Raw genomic sequence first — 27,181 nt, 5'->3', positions numbered from 1 at the left:
CAAGAAGTAAACATGAACATTAATGAAAAACATAGTCATGTGAAGATTAATCCTTGATCTAAACTTAATAAGATAAAACCAAAACAAAATAATAATTCGTAGACGTTTGCTGGTGTTCGTTAGGCATTTTCAAAACAATATTTATTTATAAATATTATTATTTTTATTAAGAAAAAGTAAAAAATTAAACAAATTCGTCAATTTATTTTCGTTTTATACTTGAAACCGTGTAAAAAAATTCTCCATTCGATGACTTTAAAATTCGATTAGTTCAATTTTGCTGCCAAACTTGATACTGGCAATTCTAATAATTGGCTCTTTACCAACATATTTTTGTCACGCACTTCGACAACATTATTTTTGTAAAACTTTTTCTTCGTCTTTATCTTTACTAGTTCTTTACCCTTTAAGATTTTTATTTTCATTTATAATGCAAGCCGATTCTACTTCGAGGCGATTTAATAATTATCACCCATCAGTGGCTGTGAAATTCCTAACTATGCTGCTATTTAACCTGGGCATTTTTTAATTCAATCAAATTGATTCAATTAATTTGTTTCGAAGAAACTTAATATTTAGCTTAAACAACTAAGCTTTAAGTTTTATCTATGTTAACTCAATGATTTTTCATTGGAGTTTGATTCAAATAATGGGATTCTTAAAACAATAAACTAAACTCAGGACCTAACGTAATCAACTTGATTTCTTTTTTTGTTTTAAATATTAATTTCGAGTTCGATTCTATTAAACAAGATGATATTAATCTGCTCATAAAGGCAGTCGAAAATTATAGATTCTACATGGAGTTATACACAAAATAATCAAATTTTGACAAAAGGGATTACAAATTTGCGATTAGTGGCTCTAAAGTCGCCGTAAACTACATGCCTGGAAGCATATAATATAAATCTCGAATTTAAATAGAAAAGTGATCAATAAATTTGTAAAAATAAAAAAGCGGGAAAAAAAAGATCGAACAACGTTAACTGTTCATATATTTTTTTACGTAGTTACGTAATCCGCAACAATCGGAAAGTTATTAACGAATAAGCGAATCTAGCGAAAGAAATGTCAAACACGTTAACACGAACCAAGGCAACATCGAGAACCGTGTATATCATCGACATATCATTGTTGGATATAGACGAAAATCCAATATCCGAAGTGCTACAAAATGTTGCTTACCCATTTACAGGTACAAATTAGTACAATTGCTTTGAATAAAAACGTGCGTCAAATCAGTCGAACGAGTAAACATCGAGGAAGCTTTTTATGTAGTTGAAAGTGGATTAAGCGTACCCAAGGGTGGCGATAACAAGAAATAATAACGACACCGATGCGGGAAGATATCGTTTTTAACTTCAGCTGGCAGAAATAAGGTTAAAAAAATTTGCTTCTCAAGAAATAAACACCACCACCGGAAAGAACGATATCAAAAACAGGGAATATGGTACTTTATTATTTTTCCCTCCCAACATTTTCATGGTTAAAAACAACTGCGAATTCGGTATGTCCAAACCCTGCCCTCCTGACGTTAATGGGTTAATGGTACTTAGGTTCATTACGCAAAAAAGGACGTAAGTTTCTTGTAAAATTTATTTTTCTTGCGTTTAAGCTGTGTTATTAAAACTAAATAATAAACAAATGAAATTATTATTACTCTGATTCATGCGTGCAGAAATATAAAAATGTGAAATAGTGTAATGGGTCAAGAGTTTTGTAGAAAATATATGTGTTAGAGTTTTAATCTTTTTGTAACCGTGTAAGTTGAAGATTTACTTTTATATTTTACTTGAAACATTTAGCAATGGAATGCAGTAAATGAGTATATGATGAAAAAGTATGTGTTATGTTTTTGCGTACATTTTGATTATTTACAAATGGTAGAATAGTAGAAGTTTTCTTGGTCACATTATGATAGATGAAAATCGTTGATTTAGGGGAAGAAACATTTTCAAGGATTATTTTTATACTTTTGCAGCAGTTGGGATACGAAGAGAATCGGCTTGCTTGCGTAACATTATTTATATACTATATTGTGGATATATCTGAACATCTTGAACGTTATTTACTTATAACGATATAAAATACCGACGTATAAAAGTTTACTAATATCAAATAAATGCACCTCTCGTTCCGATCGAACATAAGGTTCACTAGTAACTTTACTTTTTTTTTTTTTAGTAATTTCACAGCCTTCAACCTATAATAATCAAGGTTTTGATGTTTTTGAAAGAACGTTGATTTTGATGATAAGGGAGACCGCCCTACCGCAGGTGCACTCGAGAAATTTTCGATCGTAATTAAAATTTAACGAATCAAAATCGTGTGCGCTCGAACTTTTTTTGAAAAATGTAACTTTTTTTTTCTAATGTAAATGAGGATTAAAAAAATTTTGTTCAAGGCTCCGGAAAAAGTTACGAGGGTGGTGCGTGCCACGTCATTACGCGACACTCGACTAATTTACCAATAATTTTAATTATCATAATATAAATATCGAGCGACGTAGAAAATTGCAGTGCACCGTGACAAGTCAATCTCCCTCATCTGAAAATAATGAAAAATACTTTATCCTTCGATACAAGTTGAAACGATCGTCAATCTGTATAAAATCTAATAAGTTCGTAAATACGGTATATATATAACTTTATATATTTTTGGCACTCTTTCTTAATATACATGAAAAATGTTTTAGTTATTTATTTTTTAAGCATATCTCATTCTCTGAAACTTAACACTTCATTTACGCCCAGGTTCCGATTATTATTATAATAATTATTATTATTTATTATTTTTATCATTATTATTTTCGTAATATTTTAGCTTATATGTACAATAAACTTCGACGTTCGAACGATTACACGTTCGATCTCTCTCATCTCCTTCACTCTAATAAATACTGATCTGGTCTCTTCGCATTACATACCTCTTGGGAACAAGGAGAAATGCAAATTTTCTTACTACATAGTTCATCCGAGCGAAATTGTAAATAAAAATAACAAACTCTCTCTCCTGTAACGTCGCTGAAATTTGCATCGTGGCGCGCGCACGAACGAGCGAGTTCACGAATCTCACCGAAGTTTACAACACCCAACAACGAAAACGAGAGACGCATGTACACGCGTCGATACACCAGCTAAATAAAAAAATACAGTCCCGTCTGTCGCAACGGGTTTACGTATATATCCCAAAGTTCAAACTATATGCACATATTATATATTTTGATTCGTTTATGTATACCAAGTCCTCAAACCTTTGCACGACATCGGAGAGATATTCAGCGTCCGGCACCGGGCCTCGGCGGTACCGCATTACCTATGCGGAGTATGCGCTTGAACGCCTGCCGAAACTCGGGCGAGAATATCGTGTAGATGATCGGATTGAGGGTGCTGTTGAAGTAGCCGAGCCACAAAAACACCGAGGCGACGAGATCCGGCGGCTGACAGCTCGAGCACATTGCCTGCAGCAGGGCGACGAGAAAGAAGGGCAGCCAGCAGGCGACGAAGGCCCCGGTGATGATGGCCAGGGTCTTGGCCGCTTTGCGCTCGCGCTTCGATTCCAGACTCTCGCGGGCGATCTTGCGAGTCGACAGTGCGCTGCAGGCTTGTTGCTGTTGTGGTGGTGCTGTGTTCGTCACGGTCGTTGTCACCGTCGAGTTCGGACTCATCGTCGTCGTCGTCGTCGTCATTGTCAGAGTAACTGTGGTGTTGGCGGTCGTAGTCGGTTGGGTCGATGTCGGCTGCTCCGCCCCCGCAGCAGCAAGATTAGAAGTTGGAGCAGCGGCGGCAGTGGCGGCGGCGGTGGCGTTCGATCCGTTGTAAGACGACGATTTTTCCGGAGATACGGACGAGTGCTCGGGCGTCGAGCGAGATATCGTGAACGCCGTCGTCGACTCCTCTCTCGAGCTAATTTGACAAAGTAACGTATAGAGATAGAGAGAGATGTTGGTTGAAGGTGCTTTTGTTTAATTAATTTAATGAAGACTCGCGAGAGTGATCGATGGGTAAGAGGCGATTATTTTTTTCTTTTTTTTTTATACAGTAGTACGAATCGTAACGAGAGGATATAATTTAATTCGAATTAAAAGTACGTGTACTATCTGCTTAAATGAAATAATAATAAAGCGCGCATAATTGCCGAACGTAGCTTCATTTGCACAATTTACAATTATATATACGCGTAATTTAATTAGTTTTACATGATGAAACAATAACTCGAATTCGGAAAATAATTATCAAGATGAAATTGTTGATAATTATAATATAGTTCCATATATCGAAAAAAATTTCAGGTCAAATCGCATAGAGATCGAGTTTTTCATTTCGAATGCTGATCAAATTTTCTCTTATTCTCTGCAGCTAACGTCGCACATAGCTCGCGCGCAGTACGCCGTAATTTATAATATGATACACAGAGGCTGTTCTGCTGGTGGTGGTGGTGCTGCTACTGCTCTGCGTTACATATCACGAAGCAATTTCGTTATTTAACCGGACAAGCCGCCGGAGTACTCGAGCGCGCGCGCACGCAACGCGGCGGACTATATATTTTTTGGGGAAAAATTTTACGTGATGAATGGAAAAGATCGTTTCCCACTCTGGAGACTATAGATCAAATTTTTATGAAAAACAAGGAGAAAAAATAAATAAATAAAGCTCTGGTCTAATATACTGGTACATCATTTTGCGATACGAGATATATATAACGTTTGTTTTTTGTTTCCTTGTAAATTTAAAACTTTTTCGCTCGGTTGACTAACTAATCCTTATCCTTTGCGTATAGTTTGCGTATACATTCGCGCGATAATTAGCGTTAAGTAAACAAGTAATAGCTGTAATTGAATCGAGGATTACAACAAACAAACGTGCGAACGTGCATACGTAAGTATACGAGTATTATTGCAACGACAAAAACGTATAATTGAAAGTAAACTGGATGAGAGCCTCGGTTAAAGATTAAAATCGAAAAGGGAAAAATACTCGGAGCTCGAGCCCACCACCACCGCTACTACCACCCGCATCACGTATTATATTTAATCGTAACGCAGGTTAATATGCTATCCTTAAGCTGATTTAAACTTCGAGACTTGGGCGGAGAAAGTTTGGTATTATAAGCATCGAGTGTATATGTATATAGCGCACGGTATATACGTACCCTTTCTTCACGAGCCTGAGTAGTCCGTGACGCTCGCGCTGCGGCTGTATTATCGTGCCGGGCCGCTTGCGTATTCGTCGCCTCGCCGCCTGGAATATCCTCCAGTAGAGCACGAGTATGACCAGCAGCGGCAGATAGAACGTCGCGCAGGTGGCGAATATCTATATGTGCGAACAATTTTTTTAACATAAGTCATTCATTCATTTCCTGGGTGTTATTGATGTTTTTTATAATGACGATGATCCGTCGTACTTGATAGGCAGGATCTTGGGAGACGAGGCAGCGACCGGCGGCGATGCGATCCAGGTAGCCCGGATCCTTCCAGCCGAGCTGGGGCGCCACCGAGACGCCCAGCGCCACCACCCACACCGCCACGATGAGAAATATGATTCTGCGAGGATTTCGTGCCTGATGACGACGATACAAGAGCAAAAAAAAAACAGTATTTAGATTGGTACTCGTATCGAAGAACTATTCGATGTATACATTTGTTTTTTAATGAGTTGTCATAAATTATTTAGATCGAATTCTTCAATTTGCAGCATGGCATACGGATGATAGGGAATTAGCGAGCGCGCGCGAATCCGCGTCGAATAGACGACTACGACGACGACTACGTAGACGTGTATGTGCAAAGGAAGAGGAAAGAAGAAGAAGAAGAAAAAAAAAATTGACATCATTTCGATGAAATTGAATTTTATGTGATGAATCTGACAATCTATTCGTTGCCGCGCTCGCTGTCTCATGCTGTACTGCTGCTGCTGCGTACTACTGTATATGTATATACGAGATGGGAAAGCGACGAGTGCAATCAAAAGGCATGTACACATCTCTCCCTCTCTATATAATACGGAGCATATACTTTTTGTCTCGTTGTATTCGCGCGTAATAAAATGTGCCATTTGATCGAGTGTACCCGTCAATTTTTTTTCAAGAACTCGATGATTTCGCGCGCCCTTTTTTCGTCGATTGTTTCAAAACTGCCAATTAATTTATTGGCTTCGTTATACGAATCTATTCGCGAGTATTTTGAATGAATAAGATAAGAAATGAATAATTTACGTCGAATTTAATTTCAATCTGTATCAGTTGTAATGTACTTAAGGCGATCCAATGTAACGAAACGTCTTCTCTTTCGCGATTGGATTACCATCTCTCAAACGACGCGGGTTATTGAGTTTTGCACTTTCTCCAAACTATAAATAATTAACTGCGAAAATTATGATCTTCAACGCGTTAAAGTCCGTCGCGTTGTTTGTTTTGTTTTGTTTTTTTTTTTCAGCGCCATGTAACGAAGTGCTTCAGTTTATTTTCTTCTGTACGCCGAGGCCTCGAGAAAAGAATCCACGAGCAGAGAAACTTGCGAGCTCGAGTTTTATTACGTTTATTACGTGCATTACGCTCGCGCGAACTTGCGCTACGTTTGGCGCGTTGTAAGGCGGGCCCGCCGCCACCGACGCATTCATTTAAAAACTTGTAAATGATAAATATATGCACACGGAGCTTGGCGCGTTGCTGTAGTTTTGAACCAACGGGTGAAAATTTATATTTTATTTGCCAACTTACACGAGTTGAATTTTCGCGAAAACTGCGAATATTATTTAACGCGTTACACGGACGGCGAGTTCCAGCGCGAGAAAATTCAGCCAGCAGCGAAAAAGCAACAAAGGGCACGTGCAACAACAGCAGCAGCAGCAAAAAAGAGAGAAAAAGAAACATGCGTCATTGTGCGGTCGTATCAATTAACCTGTATATAATTCAGATCGGTGACTGCCCAATATCTGTCGACCGCAATAGCCACCAAATGCAATATCGAGGCGGTGCAGCAGAGTACGTCGCTGCTGGTCCACATATCGCACAGCTCCGGCCCCAGAGACCATCCCGAGTTTATCTGCAACAGTCAACCAAAGCCACGTGAGCGGAATAAGAGTGGATCAGAGGTATAACGACGAAATTAACGGCAAAAAATAATCACAATATAAACGTGGGTATGTTATCCGGGTGGATCGTATCCGGGGCTTAGTTACAGATTCGTTTATTCGGGGGCTAATAACATAGTTAGCCGCGGGAATAGATGAAGATTAATTATGTCCCGACATTCGGGGGGGTACGAAATGTTGGGTATACGCGTACTTTTAATGAAGTACGTGAAAAATTGATTCTCGAATTAATAATTTCCAGTACGTCTACTTTAATTGAGATTGTTTACGCGCGTCGTCGCTAAACAGCTACGTCGAATACACGACTCGCTGAATTGTAAAATGCTCCCCCTCGCGCGAGCCTTATAATCTCGATCGGGTCTCTCACTCTCTTGCTCGATGAAACTCTAATCGATCCGTAAATAAGTTAAAGAAGAGACAGGAAGAGTACATCGGGACGCTATTTCCGGGCTATCATGCAGCTCTTCCACTTTATGTACGCAGTCGTCCCGCGCGCACCCAAATAGAATTTTCTTATTTCCTTTTGCGTAAGTTTTATGTGACTTGCGACGAGGAAGATCTATTTGCCGGATGTCAGTTTCTCTCTCTTTCTATTTCCCTACGTAGTAGTAGTATAGGTACGCAAAATGCAATTCGCACCGATGTTAATTGAATGCGATTTTCATTTAATCGTTATATAATATAGTCGAGCTCTCGTATACGCGAGTTGGAGAGATTTTCATATTTATTAAAATCAAATAAAGGGCAATATTGCGCGTTTGGAATTATTACGATTATGAAGTAGTACGTAGGTAGTAGTAGCAGTATGGGGGGAGAGAGAGCTTCGCAATTCAGTGATTCAAAATTGATTGTTGAAAGTACCGAGATTTAGACCCCGAATGCCGGAAAGGGCTTAAATATCGAAATTATTGAAATGCCTTTCTCCCGCACTGTACTAGCACTGGCACTGCAGTGCTGTGGCGTGCACGTTGAATTGAAAAGCTAGTTCGACAATGCTTAATTGTCATAGAGGCATCTTATTGAGTATGTGGGGATCGCTATGAAGGTCGATGGAAAGATGGTTTTCATCATGACAATTAAATCATCTGTCGCATTCGACTCTTCTACATACGTACGTATGTGTGTAGGAAGGAAGGAAAATTAGTAATAATTCCAGCTAGAATTTCGAAATTATTTCTACGAGAACGAATCGTATTTACGGTAATGAGTTGAAAATATAGACGCAATTTATTTAAAAAATTATCGCGAGTATTTTTTTTTTCTCGTTTAACGCAGCGACCATGACTTTCGCAACCTGTATGTATTACTGCGCGACAAAAAAGGGACTCAGTCGTTTCATTCATTGAGCCGGGGATGGGGCTGCAGAGAATGAAACTTCTGGGGCTACAAGCTAATTTGGACTAACTTTTTATATATGATTACCAGCTTACTCACCTCAATCACTGTTAAAGTGTACTACGAGTCAGATAAAATGGAGTAGTTAAAAGTATTATTGCGAGCAGCTTCGGTTGGATAAAATGATTCATGGTGCGCAGGCATAAATATATTCATCATCATTTTACCGTTGTAATTTTTTTGTTAATTCATTTAATTAGCAAAAAGCCAATAGAGACTTAATTATCTTTACAGGGTCACAACACTGGTAGCAATGTTCAAGATTAATTATGGCTCATTAATCAAAAAATGACCATTAAAAATGTAATTGACTTGTTTTGGGCGACTTTTGGGTTACAATTAAGTTACAAGTATCGAGCGCATTTTAAATTAACTGAAAGTGACACTTGCATTGTTTAACAAGATTTGGACTAGTTTTCAACTACTTAAAATACGACAATACTACTTGACTTCGCCACTAGATGGCGAGGTCTCTTATTAGTAAATCTGCAAGTGGTAAAGAGAAAATAATTGTATAAGTGATGATGTGATTGTAACTGTGCAATTATTATAGCAAATTACAATTTTTGAATTTATAACAGAAATTAAAATTGTAATTTGTAATTGGTAATACTTTTGGATTCAATAAAGTGATGAAAATACTCCTCGTTGGGTGACACGCACCTTAATATAAAAACAAAGTTGTATAAGTCAACGCGTAAAAATTTTCTAAATATTTATTCACAAGCGCAGTGAAGCTGAAATCAAAATCATACACGTTAACTTTACCCGGTATATTCGCGATTTATAAATTGCTCCCAACGTAAAAATTAGTTCCCCTCCCAAACGCGGTGCACACGATGTTGCAGCTTCGCAACGGGCGCGAGAAAAGCTCGCAGATTCCCTCGCGCGAGATTAGCTATTAGCGCGCGAATACAAATACGAACTTAAAAATAGTGCCAGTAGGTCGAGAAACGAAATTTGAAAAATACATCGGATGGGCGAGAACGTTTTCGCACGGGTTTCGAGATTAAACTTTCGCTCCTTTTATTTTTTATTTCGCGAAGTAGACCTCTTTTGTTTAAATGTTATCTTTGTTTGTGGGTCATGAATTATGTAGTTCGATTTTTCAAACGAATTTTTTTTTTCTTTCTAGTTACACGCTGGCAACGATGCCATTTTTTTTAAATGAAAAGCAATCGAAAGACTCCGCTATAGGGCGCAATATTGCAGTTTATGAAATTTGCAGTTCTAGTACGGCCAATTATGACGTAATGGTAAGATCGCATCTACATTGTAAATATTTCTACAGCCCATTTTGATGATTATTTTAACGTTAAAATATTTTCCTGCAAATAACAAAGATTCAGGTGGTGAATTTTAGTGATGAATCTTTAATGCATAAAAAATGAGTAATTGTTTGAAAATTTTTCTTTTGAAAAAAAAAATACTCCACACGAGCGTATAACACGAGCGTAAATATTACAAATCAACTAAAGACGAGAGAGAAGAAAGACGAGGGAAAGAAGAGTTTAATACCAAGAATGGACTTTCAAGTAGTCATACATCAAGCTCATTCGTAGCCTCTTTCCTTGATACGCTATCTTTACTCTCGATAAAAGTATTTCGTAATTTTGGAATATTATAAATAAAGGGTACGCGCAATCTCACTTTGAATTTTCGAGCGTATGTAAATTTATATTATTGCATTAAATATATCGAGCTACATTATTTAGGGAATAAAAATATAAAAATCTTTTTCTTTCCGTATCTTGCAGTGTACACAATTTCGTGCCATGAAATATCTGACTTATTCCGGTGTGCGCCCTATTGTCAGAATCGGTGTAATGGTAACGACTAAAGTAGCAAAATTCAACGAAAGTCGCGTTTCACTTTTTTGCACGACAAGCTTTGCTATGCCTCTCCCTCCCCTTTTCTTCGCTATCTGTTTTTTCTCCATCCCTCTCCCCCCACTTCTTCTTTATTTCTATCCGTCTCTCACTCTCTCCCTCTTTATCCGTACAATTTATCACTTCGAAATGAATCTTTTACTTTTTATCTAGCAATATAATTATTTATATTGCTAGATTTACGCTACTACCCGCCCAATTAATCAACTGCGTTGTACCATGGGAGTTTTTTTTTATGGGTGATCCGAAAACTTGATCTCGGACTACTCTCTGTCTGACAGTTCTGAAATTGAACGCACAATAACTTTCTCAATTTTATGTTGATATAAATTTCTGAGGATAAATAATGTGGAAAAATTGAATTGTTGCTTGCGATTTCTTTTTTTTCTGTTATATTTTTTATGCTCATGCGAATAGCCACGGCAAAGAGCTCACGCAATTCTTTTTTTTGTTGAAACTGGCTTCGTTTTTCATTTATTTCAGTCGTATGAGCAGTTTTTATCGAATTTTAAATCTTCTGGCAATAGAATGGAGGGGGATTCAAAATTGAATAAAATAACGATGAATAAGATTCGTTTGCCGTTTTAAATTCTGATACACAAATAGTTGGTTCCACGGGTGATTTAAAAAAAAAACAATAATTCTTGAATGAATGAATATTAATCCGAATGTTTTGATAAAGAATATGAAATACGCGATACACGACTCGATCAATTTTCACGCACGCGATCGTTCATAAAGAGCGCGAAATTAATTTCTCCGACATATTGCGGTAAACAAGAAAATTCAAGCCATATATTTTAAGTACTTGTCAAAGAGTTTGCGTTACAGTCTAAACGAAATATAAATGCTCATAGTAAATTCTTGAATTTAAATTCATTTTATTGATGCGACATAAAAAAACTTAAGCTCGGTATTGAAAAAATCGCGTTTAATTTAGCGACAAAGTTTTTGGTTTCAACCACAACAGCAACAAAAACAACAACAACAACAACAACAACAACAATAGAAACAGTCGCGCGAATGAATGTAAACACGCATAAAAAGGCGCCTTTGATTCGGCGCGGGGTAGCGATCGGGCGCTTCATTTGCTATAAAAATCTCGGCGATGAATGATTACAAAAGTTAACATAGCTTTATGCTCGATTGTTCGCTTTATATTTTATCTATTGTCTTTCTTTTAAATAGAGAGTGCACTAAGAGATTATCTCCTACTGCAGCGAACGGGCCGCGCGCGCGGTATATATATGGTACGCATGGGGCGGGGGTGTATACGCTCGCGCACACGACTTTTGTTTGTGTTCCCACGGCAATAAAAAAAAGTAAAAATAAAAATAAAAAAACAACACCAACCACCACTCGCTGCGCTGTGTCGTTCAAAAGATTTTTTGCGCCGTATCATCATCGATATCGAAACTTTTAGTGTAAAAAAGGATTACGGTATTTCGCTTTATTTTGATTTTCCTATTTTTCTGAATAAATTTCCAAAAGCTACTTATTTTTTTTATCAATTTATAGAGTTGATACTTTTTGCCCACGAGCGAGTTTGATTTTCTGTTAAATATTGCCCGCGTGAGTGTGTGTGTGTGTGTGTACACGATTGAGGTCCTGCAGCCGATCGATGATATGGTTATTTACGTTTTCTATCTAAGCCGTTAATGCCTCGGCACATGTGGGTGATGCCGTGATTTGTGGGCAAAAGACAATTTAACTCTCTGCTACACGAGATTGAGTTACACGCGATTAACATGTAGCTCATGCCGCCGCTGGCCTCTATATACACAGAGAGTATATACTTTTATCTCTGCGTAAGGAGTATCGAAAAAATTGAAACGAATGATTCATCGTTGTCGATTCGACTCTCGCCACCACCGAGTACAGCCAGAGGAGATTTTCCATCGCCACTTCTTCTCCGATTTTGATGCTTTTTTATTTCGTGTATTTTTATGTATTTCGTATATTACTGGAAAATATTGATTTTCAAAAATAACGTTTGAGACTCACCTCGTAAATGGCTCCTAAAGGCATTACCAAGCATGCGACCATGAGGTCCGCTACGGCCAGGCTAACTATCAAGTAATTTGCCACTGATTGCAAGTTGCGTTCCTTGAAAATAGCTGCTATCACAAACCCGTTGCCTGTCGACACACAAGCGCGTACGAGAAAGTTTGTTTATTAGAAAACACTTTTTTTACATCATTTTTTTTATGCTCGATCATTAAAAATTAATGAATCGAATGATTATGAAAAATTCGTTCGTTCGGTGGACAACGTTACACGATCAAAAGGAACACTTTAAAAATTCAAATAATTGATAAATCATAACCATTGACCACTGGTACGAACAATACTTACAATGCCCACTCGTGCCTGCAAAAATTTATTTAATATTATACTATATCGAAGTCAAATAACGAATCAACGAACATACGTAAATGTGAACCACCACCGATATTACGTAGCCTCAAAGTAAGAAGCAGATAGTCTAAGCGTCTGCGGTCTGGCGGCAAAGTGGTAAACACAGGTTTATCGAGTAGCGCAAGATCGATGAGGTGCGAGGGATATATTCTCGCTTAAAAACCCTTATACTATACGAGCTCGGAAGCGAAGATCGCGCAAACGAACGGAAAACGCAGACACGCACACACACACACGCCCCATATCGAAGGATAGCAGAGACATCGTAATACGTACGTACGCTAACAAGGCACTCGCGTTCGCAGAAAATCATCGTCAGAAGTTGGATCGCTGGGGGTGAATTTGGTGGAGATTAGTCGCTGATTTATCGCCGAGTGGAATTGTAAGAGCTAAATTGATTAGAGGAGTAGCCCACCGAGATAACGATAAAGCGTTATGTACCCCGAAGTGCTCGATCGAACCCGAAATTCGATAATATATGGAGAGAAAAATCCAGAGCTCTCCTCGAGCATCGAGAAAGCTTACGATGATACGGAAGTTACTCGGTACTCGATAACAGGCCTAATAACGATTTCTTTTTTTCGTACTAATCGCTAAACAATGGAGTTAGAGAGCCGCGTGGGCCAATTTTTTTGCGCCCCTTAATTTATGCTCGTTTTTCCAGCCATACCTACGCGTACACGTATTCTCATCCTCGACGAGAGAGCCTCCGTGTCTGCTTTATGAATCCCAAGCGATAAAGGCGCGCTGCAGCAGAGCTCTAGGCACACACACACACACACACACACGTGGCACACATAGACACACACCGCACGTACATTACTTAAGTCGAGAACGGGGTAAGCGTATCGATTAGCTCTATGTGCTCTGCTCCGCTCTGCTCTGCTCTCTCTCTGTCTCTCGGTCGCGTCGTCGAGGATATAGAGACTTTGAAAAAAATTAGATTAGCGTGACAAGTCGGTGTTACACACAAAGTATGTACATTTTATATATATTATATTTTTACAACGTGTTTTTCCGAGTCCGCTTATTTTACTCTCTCTCTGACTACGGAGGGGGTATATTTTGTTTTGTACCTTTTAATCGATGGATTATAAAGGCGAAATTTTATAAAACTTTTATTTCGCGATTGCACACCGAAGGTTCTCTACGACTAAAAATATTTTGCCCCATAAAAGGGAACGATCGTTTTATATTTATTGCCACTTCTTCAAGATCTTGCATGTATAGTGCATCTATGTAAGTTACTCTCGATCACTTGCCAAGAGAGCTGCTGCTGCTGATCGCTATTTCAGTAACACACTCACGAGTTTGGATAATATTAATAAGTTAAACTATGGTGATTAGCGTAGCCGAACTTCGAAAAGGGACATCCTCCTCCTGCTCCACCTCCTCTTTGGGCTCTTGAATCTTTGACGCGATAGATTAATAGATATACTTCAAAGGGGCCACACGACTCCGTCTTCTCTATCTATTTATCTCTCGGCGAAAACTTCGATGCTAGAGTGCCAACACTTCGTATCGCGTCTAACTTTCCCCGTCGAGGGTTAATTTCTTTTTCTTCTTCTTTTTTTTTGGCCTTTCTTTCGCGGTTGAGAGCCTATATATATAAACGTATGATCGAGCGACTCTTGGGTGTGCGAGAGTAACAACAACGCATTTAAAATGTTAAGATATCAGAGAGAGCGAGTAAGAGAGAGAGAAAAGGGCGCGGCATAACGGCGGTAGTAGTGTTGCCGCTACCGCTACTACTCCTGCTGCTGCTGATGCTCTGCCCGTCAAGTGCACGAATACAAACATATTGCAATATGCCACGCGCGTAGTTGCGTTTGCTCACGAGCTCGCGCGAGCGCACGAATAAACAGAGAGAGAGAGTGAGGCAGAGTAAAGAGTGGGAGAGCTATTGGAGTGGCATGTCTATCAAGACGGCCGTAAAAGTAGATTTTTTTCTCTCTCTCTTTCTCTCTCTTCTCTTTCTGCGTTTGGCTATATACACGTATAACCACGCGGGGGCCGTAAAAAACCGAAATTTCAACAGAGAGAGAGAGAGAGAGAAATAATTTTTCTCTTTTCCGTACGCGAAATTATATAGCGTTGCTAACTCGCTCGTGAGATCTAATAATATCCTTTTGCGTGCGCGCGTGTGTGCCCTCTGGAGCGATTTTTTCTCTCTCGCAAAGTGTCATAATTCCAAAAACACACTTACAATTAGCGAATTAGAACAGCGTTAAAAAAATTGAATCATATATACGTTCTCTTACCGAAAGCGGTCGTAAATATCATAAGGAGGAGTACGAAGGCTGAGACAATGGCAGTGACATCGTAATTCAACAAATAATTCGACGCCGAGCTCGCGTTGTTCGTGGCCAGCTCCAGAGGTTGCAGCTGCATCAACGAGGCGTTGTCATTCTTCTCCAGGGCATCCATGATGAAGATGACCGATCAGCTCTTCCGTATTGATTGCATCGTGCGTGGGGATTTTTATCTGCAAAAATATAAAATCGTTCGATCACCATTACGTATCGATGCAACGTAATTTTGTTGATTAAAATCGGTTAATGTCAATCGCGAATCAGTAATTTTAATTCGTAAGCTCTATTAAATTGGGGATTGATTCGAGAATAATACATCTAACAATTATTGGAAATATGATTATAATTAAACGGCCCGCGCGTCGAGTGTTAGTAGTTAAATCGGTATGAATCGCGCGCGGCTTCGAGTATAAGAGCGCGCGCGCACGAGCGAGTAATTTTATACCATTTATATATATAACAACGATGAATTTTAAAAAAGCAGCAGCGGCAGCACGCAAAAGGAAGGAAAATCGATACGTGTGTATACGGATGTATCAGTAATTGAAGGGGCACACGCCGGGGCAGTACGGCAACGATCAAATGTTATACATCGTAAAAACGCTCCAATTAATCCGAGTCGATGCTGCCTGCTGCTGTTAGCTGGGTGTAAGTCGCTAACAATTGCGCGCGCCCCCCACTCGGAGTAGCATTCAAATGAATTGGACATCGGCAACTTTGAAAAAAATGGATAACGAAGATTCGTGTACGCGCGTATGCGAGAGAGCAATTACATAAAAACTTTAACGCGCGCGGCGGTATAATAGATTTTTCGGTGAACTCTTCGCAAACAAACGGAAAAAATATATCGGGTTTATTTTCTCGACCGTGTAGTATATATGCGCAAATAAGCGATTCGCAAACGCGACGGGGTTATTAGAAGGTATTCAAAACATATTTTATGCGCTGCGAGACTGATTACTAGTCCTCGAGGACGTCTAAGTTGAAGATGCGAGACGTGTAGCAACGGCGGCAACATCGAGGCAGGAGCTCGTACGTGTAAGTAATGAAGAACCGCCGCTGCGTATATGAGAGGCTACATACCAAAACTAAAGCCATTAGCATCAGCTCTTTGTCGCGCGCGAGAGTATTGGACACATAAGTGGAATTATAGTTAATTATTGGATGAGTTAGTTTGAATTTGCAGCTTTGCGAGCCTCTCGGGTGTATATACGCGTCTTTGCGCTCGTAAAACAAAAAAAAGAAAAAGAAAATCGCTCGCGTAATAATCGTAAATATTCACCTGCCAACGAGATCCATTAAACTATTTATCAAAGGTACTTAACGGGTTTGCTAATGATATCGTTTACGACAGCTTCCCGCGTTTACAAGGTGGATGAGTAGTATCGGCTTATTATTCCTTCGTATTATCCTCGGCGCGCGTACATCAATATTTTCTTCCGTTTGCATGAATTATAGACGCAGCGCGACAGCTCATTGGCGCGCTCGATGTTTTTGACACATATGATTCAACGTTATATTTACAAATTGTTCCCACTCGATGATGTCGGAATCGCGTCGTTTTGTTTATTAAAAAAAAAAAAAATGATCGCTACCCAAATATTTACCTTCGCTATTTATTCGCCATAAATATCGTTATTTTTTTTTTTTTTTATACTCTTATAAGCTTGTTAAACTGGATGGGGGAAGAGTTCGGGGCATCGAACCGATAGCTATGGGGGATACATAACGTCGGCTTTATACCGCGAGAGAGATCATTTATAATATGAGAAAATATGGTCTCTCCTCTCGCTATTCGCATAACATCGTAAGCTCTTTGATAATATTTGTAATTCCAGAATTGAAGCGATTAAAACGTTAGAGCTGGTAACGCTCGAACACGCTCGAACAATTATTTTAGTCCTGCTGCTGTTGCTGCTGCTGCTGTTGTGTGTATTAGTATAAAGCAGCTTTCGGGAGAGAGAGAGAGAGAGAGACTATTAGTATCCCCGGGTACAGGAGTAACCGAACTTGACGGTATGTCACTAATTACATATACCGAGCAGATGCCCATTAAAATCTCCGGGCGCGTGAAATTTTTAAGCCAATCGTGTTTTTTCTCATCACTTAACGCCGCAATGCGAATTGGATAAAAAACGAGATTCGTTCGTTTATACGTACGTTTATTTTTTTTTGGTCGTAGAAAAGTTTTAAGAATATGCACAACGGAACGCGAGGCAGCCGCAGCAGCAGCAGCACCGGCCAGAGCGAGTGTATTTTTTAGTAGATTAAATTTTTACGCTTGCGTAAAACTTTTACGCCGTGGAGGAGTTGATACCTAATATTGCATTAAGTGTAAAAACATGCAAATGAAATTTGCCTGGACAGGCGTTTGAAAGAAAAAGGCACGAACAAAAAAAAACAACAAAAAAATTGAAAATTACAATCTTTTTGAAATAATACGCTGTTACGGGGGGATAATGGAAAAAGTGCATCCCTCCTCTGACGCAGTTACATGACCATTTAATTATAAAATCTAATTTTTTACGAGAGAATAAAATTAAAATTTTATCAGCCGCGCGTCTGTGCCGGTCCGTGGGTCTCTGCGCGTTTAACAGCGAGCAAATCTAAATGATATTGATTTAAAAGGGAAACCTGCAGCACTTTTAGCGCGCCGTATATAGTTTGTAGATTTCTCTACCCCCGTGTGGTAACGTTATAAAAATGTACCCAAGGGGAGAATGTAAAATTTATATTTTCTCAAAAAACAAACGTCATTTCATGCCGGTGGTGGTGGGATCTAAGTCAACATTCGGCGTTGACATAATAGCGAATAATCTCTCGGTAGCAATTATTATTTGTTATATAAACTGTTCGGGGGACGCGCGCGCGCAACGCGACGGTTCATTATTCGCAAATTGAACTCAATTTCCGTTATCATTCATGACGTCCATGGAAGATTATGCAAGATGCCGAGAGCGAGGGAATTTATTATTTTGCGTTTAAAAATGCTCGAGATTGGATGTACAGTTTAAAACGAGTATACGTAAAAAGTTATAAAATGTAAAGCATGGGATATCCTCCGGATGAAGCTGAGGCGTGGTACAGTGACTCGTGATCGGTTTGTTAAAAAAAAAAGCTAACGACGCGTGCGCAGCTCGCTGATGACGTATATATCGCTAGTCTCTCTTAAAAAAAAAAAAAAAAAAGGAAAGAAAAAAAAGGAAGAAAAAACACAAGACGCTATTACCATCTTATATACGAGTGGTGTCAAGCTGCACTGCACACGTTAAGAAGAAGAAGAAGAAGGAGACGATGCGTTATTATTATGGGCAAGGGTGCGCGACTATACGCGCACCTATATACTTTATGTTTATATCAAGTAAGAGCGTTTCGTATAACGGTTATACAATCGATCGTGTGTCGAGAATCGCCAAAGCTCCGACCGTATTTTTCTTAATATCTTAAATTTTAAGGATGCGACGTTTCGCTCGCAAGAGGGGAAAAATCAACCGTGTAATAAATGGGGAAAAATAAAAAAAAAAAAATAAGGGAAACGATCAATTAGCCTAATTTCATCGTCGTACGTGGCGATTATAAATATGAAATTAAGAAACTTTGTGAATCAGCTCGCACGGACGCGCGTACAAACAATTTTATACAAGTATATTATCGTTTAAAATTGTTTCGTCGCTGAAATTCGCGTTTAATCCTCTCCACCCCACCTCCGAATCGATGCTTCATAAAATACAGCTAATCGCAAACTTTTTTCTTCTTTCGTTAATGCGATAGGTGCGCGCAAATAACTACAGTAAAAGTATTTCGCATTTTTTGCGTGGCTCTTTAAAACATCAAAATCCCGGCTACGCGACGAGCTTCGAGGCGCGTTTGAGTTTTACCATATTCATGCTCCATGAGCGTAATATAATGAATAAACATGTTTCACAGTTTAATTCAAGTGTTAAAACGTGTGTATGTATATATACTCTTACCGACTTACGGCGGCTGCAACACGCTGGGCTACTGCTACTATACTACCTACCTACCTACCTACCCATGCTCCGCCAGCCAAGTGTTTCTCTTTATGCAATCCAATTAGTGCTCGTTATACTTTTTTATTTTGTTGATTTTTCGCGCGCGCGCGTGAAGCAGAGAGAAGAGTGTGATACTCGAGAGAGATAGACTGACAGACGGGCGGAGAGCCTTTTTCTTTGATGAGAAATAGAATGTATATATGTAGAGCGTAAAAAAGGAGGTTGAAAATTTGATGGTTTTGAAATTCAAATGATATGACGTATGTATATAAGTTAATTTCTGTACGCCGGGCTAATTCGCTTGTACTTTGTCGTATTACCTTGGGCCAGGGGCGATTTTCTTAACGTTTCGCGAGGAAAGTTTACGGGGGGGAGGTAAACTCCGAAACTGCGCTGCTATTTTATGTTTTACTTTCAAACGTTCCTGATATTTGAACGTCGAATAGATTAAAATGGCAAGTTGGCGCTGCTCGGCGACGCACGAAATGAGAAACTTTTGTACATTGTCGATTACACATTTTCGTTCTCGAAAGTCTCGCGCATGAAATCAAATTTGCAATTGGCTATTTTTTTGACATTACACGTTAAAATATCGTACATGCATGGGTGGTACAATCAATGAAATATGAATCATAATAGACCGCGGAGTGATTTATCGTTAGTAATTAGTCCATTATATATAGATAATTGCCCCGCTCGCCAACCTCGAGTCTTCGCGTCTATACCGTACACTTTTTTATGTGGTTCGATCGATCAAAACGAGAAGTCGAGGATGTATTCGGTCGAGTTATATACATCGAGTGTAGGCTCTTTAATAAAGAGGAAAGAAATAAAATTACTTTCAGCCGCTGTAAAAAATTGACAGAGTGAAATGTATTACGTTGTTACGTACATTTCAACGATGAAAATGTCATATTTCGCGCTCTGCGTTCGATTGCTAATTGATTCGTTTGTATATACATTTCCACGAGGTGATTTCGAGAATTGTAAATACGTATCGGGTATCACAAGGGTGCTACACTATTTGAAATAACGGCATTTTTCGAAAGCCCATTTTATTATACCGGAGAGCCACTTATATAGCTCGCGAGAGAGAGTAAAACAAAAACAATTTAAAGTTGTAAACGAAAAATTGATAACTTTTTTTCCGATGCTAACCCAAATATTTAATCCCAAAAAGATGTAAAATTGGATAGTGCAAAGTATAAGCGCGGGGCACGTAACCCGTTACCGCGGAAAATTTCCTCGATAGTTGAGAAATTCAAATTAGCTTTTTAAGAAAGTATTATAAACCCTCCTTCCAACCCCCCTCCAAGTAAGTGCTTATTTCGAATGATTATACGATGTTTTAAAAGTTTCTTCATCGTTACTGGCAAACACAAACACCATCCCACACACACCAACACTCGCGATAACAAAAAAAGTTTTCGATCGGAATAATTTTGTGTGTTTGGCGAGTGGCTGGGGCTATCCAACTGAAAATATTTAATATTCTTTTTGATTTTTAACACACACACACACACGCCACACGCACAAGCACACGCACCCACGATGAAAAATCCATATCGCTCGGCGAACTATATGTATAGAGCCCATTCCTGAACACGGAGCTCTCACGCGCGCGCGGGAGGAAACTTATATTTCTTTTCCGTGGGAGTATGCGCGCGAGCTCTCTCAGATTGATATCGAGCTTCAAACTTTTAATGCCGCGCGTGCGGATAATACAAAAATCCATATCTAATACACCACGCGCTTGTCGTTTTTTTCTCTCTCTCTCTCTCTCTTTTTTGCGTGATACTTTTGCGCGCGTGCAAAAAAAAAAAGAAGAGAAGAAAATGAAAAAAAAAAAGAAGAGGGAGGAGAAGTTGTGATAAAACAAGAACATTCTTTTTACTATCTTTAAACTTCTAACAAGTGCGATCCCTTTTACGAGTACTCGAATATAATCTAAGTGTACGAGCTTACACGGCATCAAAAGTACACGACTCTCTCTCTCACTTGCTCGCTCCCAAACATTTTGAGAGGTCATGATTCAGAGCGGCGGTAGTGGCAGCGGAGGAGGAGGACCCCCCACATACACATACACAGCAGCAGCCCGTGAGTGAGCGAGAGAGAGTCTCACTCAACTAAACTGCGCACGGGCGAAAAAAGGTGGGTAGAAAACTCCGCGCGCCCGGGTAAGAATGAAAAACTTTTTTGATTCTGACGAGCACTGTGTGCAGCGGCGGCAGCAGCAGCAGAGAACCTTCTTTTATCTAAATTGTCAAGACCACTGCGCCGTTGTGTGTTATACTTGGGGTATACAGGGCAGAAGGAAACTAGAAAGAGGGAATAAAGAGGGTAGACGGAGAATGACAGAAGAAAGAGAAGGCGAAGGAGAAGGAGAAGAGTGAATGAAAGTAGAAGAGAAGAGAAGAGAGAGAGTGAGAAAGAGCCAAGTTGAAATTACAATAGACCATTTCAACTGTGCAGGCAGTCGTGACTATATACTTTTACGGAACGCCAACGTTTTACGTATACAGATATGTTGTTCATTTATACAATTACTTCAGTCGCGCGCGCCAGCAGCAGCAGCAGCAGCAAACTTTGTTGTTGCCCCCCGAGATTATTTTTGAAACAACCCCATTAATTTTTTATAGAAGAATTAATTGCTCCAATAACAAAGGCGAGCAATTAAATGCCCGACGACGTAATATAGATATACATCGCGCGATTGTCCTCGCCCGATGTAACGCCGTTTCGTAATCTAGGGTACGCGCGCGCGAGCTTTTCTCAAGTACATTTATATATAAATATAATACTCTTCTCCTCCGCGCGGCAGCTTATTATCGTAAATATAAATGCGTCGCTGCTGCGCTCTTTGTGCTGCGCGCCGCCCGCAAAGTGCACCAAATTTATACAGCTATATACACGCCGAATATTTCGGGCTGTAAAAAAAAAACCTCGCCCGCGCGTATTAAGATATTTTCGTGTTACATTCCCGCGGTGGTGGAATAGTAAAAAAAAAAAAAAAAACTCGGAAAAATTCGTGAAAAATAAAATTTTTTTACATCCATTCGACGCGAGTCGAGTTTCGAGAAGAGAGAGAGGGTGGGAGGGGGAGGAGGAGTTAGGGCAGAGAGAACAAACTGAATTTACTGCGAATGCCAGTTGATTTACATGTATTCGCGTTTTCCCCGAGCCTTATTGAGCTCACTTGTTGGACATCCTTTGGCTGCACGCCAAAATATCTGCAATACTCTCTCTCTCTCTATCCACCAGCACTCCGCGCAACCATATGCTGGCTCTGGCTTGAGCTCGGCTGGCACGCGAAGGTATTTAAAATCCGACCGTAACATTTGTTTAAGATTGTTAAATTTTAATTGTAAATTTACTCGGTGCCGTGCAATTTTCAATAAGCAAATACACTGCTTTTATGCGCATTACCTAGGTCGTAAAACCCTATATTTACGGTGTTTTCGAAAAAGGATACAACCTTTTTTTTTTTTCGCTACGACCGGTTTAAATTTTCATCTTCTTTTGATCGAAGCGCCGTGGGTAAGTGGCATTTTATAGCGCGAATCCATTCTCTCGGCCGGTGAAGAGAGTTGATTGCACTTAACATGTAACGACAAGCGATTAATTTAATAAATTGATTAATTTGAAAGCTTCGCCCGCGCGCTAAGGCTGGCTATATATATATTGAAACAGCGCCGAACGAAATGAAAAAAAAAAAAAAAAACCAAAGAGTCAAAATGAAAACCTTAATTATGAATACGCAGAGTCGTTACACGATCGCATAAAAGTGTTATTTATTACCGAGGCAAGAGTCGAATGCGACATTTCGACAGAAATTCATTAAAATTTCGTCCCTTTGCGCGTCGCGCAATGATAATTGTTTCACGATTTAGGTAAATAATGACTTTCGACGTTGGACGACGCAGCGGCCCGCGGAACTGGAAATTGGACAGATTTGATTTTTGCCCCCGATGGAATGCTGCACGATCAAAGGGCGCAATAATTTACTACGCCCGATTTACTTTTGAATCATCTCGCTGTTGTTTCGAAAGATTACTCGATGAACGACCCAATTACGGACTTTTTAAACGCTGTATTAATATTTATGCTTACGATTCGTCGATGATAACTCTCGTTTTCTTTCCGCCTACACCCCCATTCACGAGCGCTCGGCAATTTTCGCCGCCCGCCCGCGCCCGAGTACTATAGAGATATCGCGTCAATGGGGACGGAGGGAGGGAGGGGGGTTAAAACTTGGCACAATCTATCTCTATTGTATGCGTACTCGGCCGCAAGACCACCATATACACCGTCGTCGTCGGCGAGAGAGAACTTGGAAGTAGTTTCTCGTCTGTGGTCTTATATACTCGCGCGGCGCACACGCGAGAGCTTGGCTCCTATAGCTGGGAGTGTAAACTAGGAATCAAAATCATGTTTATTTTATGGGGTGGCCCATACACACGCTACACACACACAAAAGGCCTAATTTCACGCGCGCGATTAATACACAGCGTCTGCAACATAAATCATCTCTGCGTAATAATGAGGCCGGATGCAAAGGCACACGCATTTTTGGTATGGACTGTACTTGATAAAAGCAAAGTGTAATACTTGTAAAATAATTTCGAGATGGAATATAAAATAATATCTGTGATTGCCCCTCGCCTCGTGTTTATATTTACTGCTATACTTAAATTCAAATGTCATGCCGCATTAAACTCGCGAATAGACATCGTGGGTTAACCGAGGATGATTAATACGTCGTCTACTTTGAGGAAGAGTAGTTGAAAATAATTATGCTTTGAATTCATAACTATCTATCTTGGTTGAAACGAGATACAAAAATTCATTCTAATTAATTATAATAAAATGTACTTGTGTATTACCACTATCCTTTCTTACCGGTTACATTTTCCTCTTAATAAGCCAACGCCATTTCTGTTTTTCAACCAACCCCCGTATACATGTTAATCTGTGCAAAGGGCACGAGTACATATATATAAGCGCTAAAGTTGAAGCTCTTCTTTTTCAAGCATAGTTGTAGTTAAGTACTTTTGTTTCCGTATATATAAGCTGTACATTTTTAGGAGCTGCGGTGCCCTCCTGTGTATAAAATCATGGGTTTAATTTTCTTATCTCGTTTCTCTCGCAGTTAATTTCCAGCCAGCGCGCTCGTCGTCGTATCGCGGTTGAAGTGTTTATGTTTACTCTTTCTCTCTCTCTCTCTCTCTCGAAAGAACAAATCGATACGCTTCGGAAAATAAATACACCACTGTACTACCAATGCTGCTGCTATAGGGTCCGCGGCTCTTGTGTGACTGATACTGGCAATTCGCGAAACATAAAAAGAGAGAGAGAGAGAAAAGAGGAAGAAAAAATATAAAAAAAAGGCATAATAAGAAAACACAGTGGAAAACAACATAAAATTTGTCATCAAAATCACTATAGCTCTGATCGATCCGTACTGGCGCGCGCGCGCAAATCCGCAGAATTATTTGTGCACTTCGGATTAATGGATGGGACAGAGCAAAAAAAAAAATATCGAGTTAAAAAATAAAGTTGATCGTTTTAACATTGAGCTATCGGAACTCGGAGCATAAATTGTTTTTTGTTTTTTGTCGAAATAGTTATTGTTGATGCGCATGGTTCGTAGAGAGTTATATCGATACGCAGATTTACAACGTACGACAGAGCCCGGAATCGCGCCGTATATACCTTGTTTATGTATGTATAGGTACACGTAAAAAATCTCAAACAGAAATAACTTTCGAGTGTCCAAGGAGTTATTACTCGGTAAGAATTTTTAAATTTTCGAGCGCGCGCGAGAAATAGTTCAAGGACTGCGTCAACAACTTTTGGATCGTACTTGTCGGTTTGATTTTTATTTTAATTTCGTATTATATACCATTTGTTAAGTAGAACCACACGATTATACCCCCAGTCTAGTTTATACGAAACTTCGAAGAAAGTATTTTTGCACAATTTCAGAGATCGAGGTATAAAAATTCATCGAGTCGTGTTTGTTCTTTTTTTAATCAATCCACTCGTAAGGAATTTCAAAACTCGGGGCTTCTTCGAAGATTAAACACAAAAAAAATCACCCCTTACACGCCCAAACGGAATGGTAAAACACGGGTACGGTAGCGAGAGAAGGAAAAAAAAACATTGATTAGTTTAATAACTCATTTCGAGAAATATAAAGTGAAGTAAAGTAAAAAAAAAAAAAAGAAGCGATGGTAAAATTATACGCGCGCAGCGATCATTCTTATAAATCACGAAAAAAAGCCGATGAAACTCTTATACGAGAGCAGCAGCAGTAGCAGCAGCGCCATGTGTGTGAGCTCTGCAGCGAGCCTTTATACTCTCTCGGAGGAGCGTTCACATTAATCAGAGATTGTCTGCTAGCTCCGCGAATTGTTCTCGCCTGCAACTGCAGCTGCAGCAGCAGCAGCTCGCACCGAAATTATCCGCGCGAGAGTTTCTATAGGACTCTCTCTCTGTCTCTCTATAGCACTCAGGAATCGGCAATATTACAATTAACGCTAAATAGTATTATCTCGTGAATTAATGAACTACTTAATGAATGCTACGATTCCTTCTTCTCTCTCATTTTTTTTCTTCTTCTCTACTTCTCTTTTGAAATTTTGTGCTGCCAGCGTGAAAAACTCTCCCTCTTCCTGTCTCTCTCGCTCCTACCGAATACACGTCAGGAATTCCAAATGAACTTATTTACATTTTTATCTAATAATAACTAATGGTCAAAGTAAAATATTTCCCAGCGAGTCAGAGCGAGAGAGAGAGAGAACCTTAGAAATGTTAAATAAGCAACTACATAAATTTTGGACGCACACGTTAATTAAGAACTCAAACTTGAACGTGAGCGCGCGCGGTAGGTGCGCTCGCTCGCTCGCGTACAGTAGCTAGCTAGCAGTAGCAGCAGCAGTAGTAGCTATACTAGCTAGCTGCTGTTGTAATGATTTTCAAACTTGTGCCAAGGGCTTTTCAAGTCTTAAGTTTCAAACGACTGCTTATAAATTTCCATATAATTTTACACTTGAAAATTTCGGGACAAATCACATTACACTTGTTACAAAGGATTAATTTATTTTATTTTTTTTTCTCTCTCTCCCTTTCGTTCGACTCGTGCGCGCGGCTGGGCTAAAAGAGAAAAATTACGCGAAAACGATGCCATATACGGGGCAATTGATATTTTTAAAATTGTTTTCTTTTTTTTTCATCTTCCCGCCGGCTCACAAAGCGTTTAAAAAGCTACATCTTTTGTGAACTATCAAACTCGAATATTACCAAGAAAGAAGCTGGCAGCGCGGCGTGCTTATGAAATTTTTTTTTTTTTCAAGTAGCAGTAGTAGTTCACAGCACCACGCGTTCAATGCTGGGGCTGCTTTTACGAGGATAGTCCTATAAAATTTTGAAAGAACGACCTCGCGCTTTAAAAAAGAAAAATCTCTTTCTTACTAATTTTTCTGCGCGCTACACGCGGCGTATGCGCGGAAAAAAGGCTGTAAAAAATTGTTCTTCTCCCGAGCATCGGCTCGATATTACTCGCGTATTAATTGAAATGAAAAAAAAAGACTACCCCCTGCTTCGTTATATACTCGTATACAAGTACAAGAGTATCTCTCTAATTAATTGGATGTTAATATTGCCAATCGATCAGATCCACTGGAGCACGAGAATTAATATTTTAAACAATCGCGAGCTCGAGCTCAGGCTCGAGAGAGATAGGTGCGAAATTATGAAGAAACGAATGAAGAGGAAAAAGAGAAAGAAAGAGGGTAAGAGAGAGAGAGAAAAAAAGCAGTGCGACGATCTCGCGCAATCGGATAACAAAAGGGATCTCTCTCTAATTACCTCTTTCTCGCTTCTCTGTATGCCTGAGTGAACGTAACTATTCGAGCGCTCCTCTCTCTCCCTCAGGAGGGGGCTAAAGAACTCACCTCTCGTATATACCGTCAGCAAAAGTAGTAGCAGCAGCGGTACAGCAGCGGCAGTTCGTAGCTACGAAGCAGCAGCGGCAGCAGCGTTTTGTGTTGTTCGAGAACTGC

The 27,181-nt window shown here is 39.6% G+C and overlaps 1 protein-coding gene across 1 annotated transcript; it reads right to left on the bottom strand.

Annotated features, from left to right (window-relative positions):
• Nucleotides 1–1,294: 1,294 nt before the first annotated feature.
• Nucleotides 1,295–27,181, bottom strand: LOC106654043 (5-hydroxytryptamine receptor-like). Its single transcript, XM_023458845.1, has 8 exons — nucleotides 27,074–27,181; nucleotides 15,055–15,278; nucleotides 12,380–12,513; nucleotides 6,899–7,042; nucleotides 5,404–5,559; nucleotides 5,152–5,312; nucleotides 3,806–3,905; nucleotides 1,295–3,742 (listed from the first exon to the last, which is right to left on the bottom strand). Exons 2-8 carry the CDS (start codon nucleotides 15,218–15,220, stop codon nucleotides 3,278–3,280), a joined length of 1,326 nt encoding a protein of 441 aa, XP_023314613.1. The 5' UTR covers nucleotides 15,221–15,278; nucleotides 27,074–27,181; the 3' UTR covers nucleotides 1,295–3,277.

Source organism: Trichogramma pretiosum, unplaced genomic scaffold, assembly GCF_000599845.2.
Source record: "Trichogramma pretiosum strain Unisexual culture from Peru unplaced genomic scaffold, Tpre_2.0 scaffold25, whole genome shotgun sequence".
Taxonomy (NCBI): Eukaryota; Metazoa; Arthropoda; class Insecta; order Hymenoptera; family Trichogrammatidae; genus Trichogramma; species Trichogramma pretiosum.
This window is presented reverse-complemented; position numbering and strand designations above follow the sequence as displayed.

Coding starts and splice junctions, on each gene's coding strand:
- LOC106654043 (XM_023458845.1), bottom strand. CDS start 15,220: ATGGATGCCCTGGAGAAGAATGACAACGCCTCGTTGATGCAGCTGCAA. Junction 12,514..15,054: donor GATATTTACGACCGCTTTCG/GTAAGAGAACGT, acceptor GTGTGTCGACAG/GCAACGGGTTTGTGATAGCA. Junction 3,906..5,151: donor CTCAGGCTCGTGAAGAAAGG/GTACGTATATAC, acceptor TTGTCAAATTAG/CTCGAGAGAGGAGTCGACGA.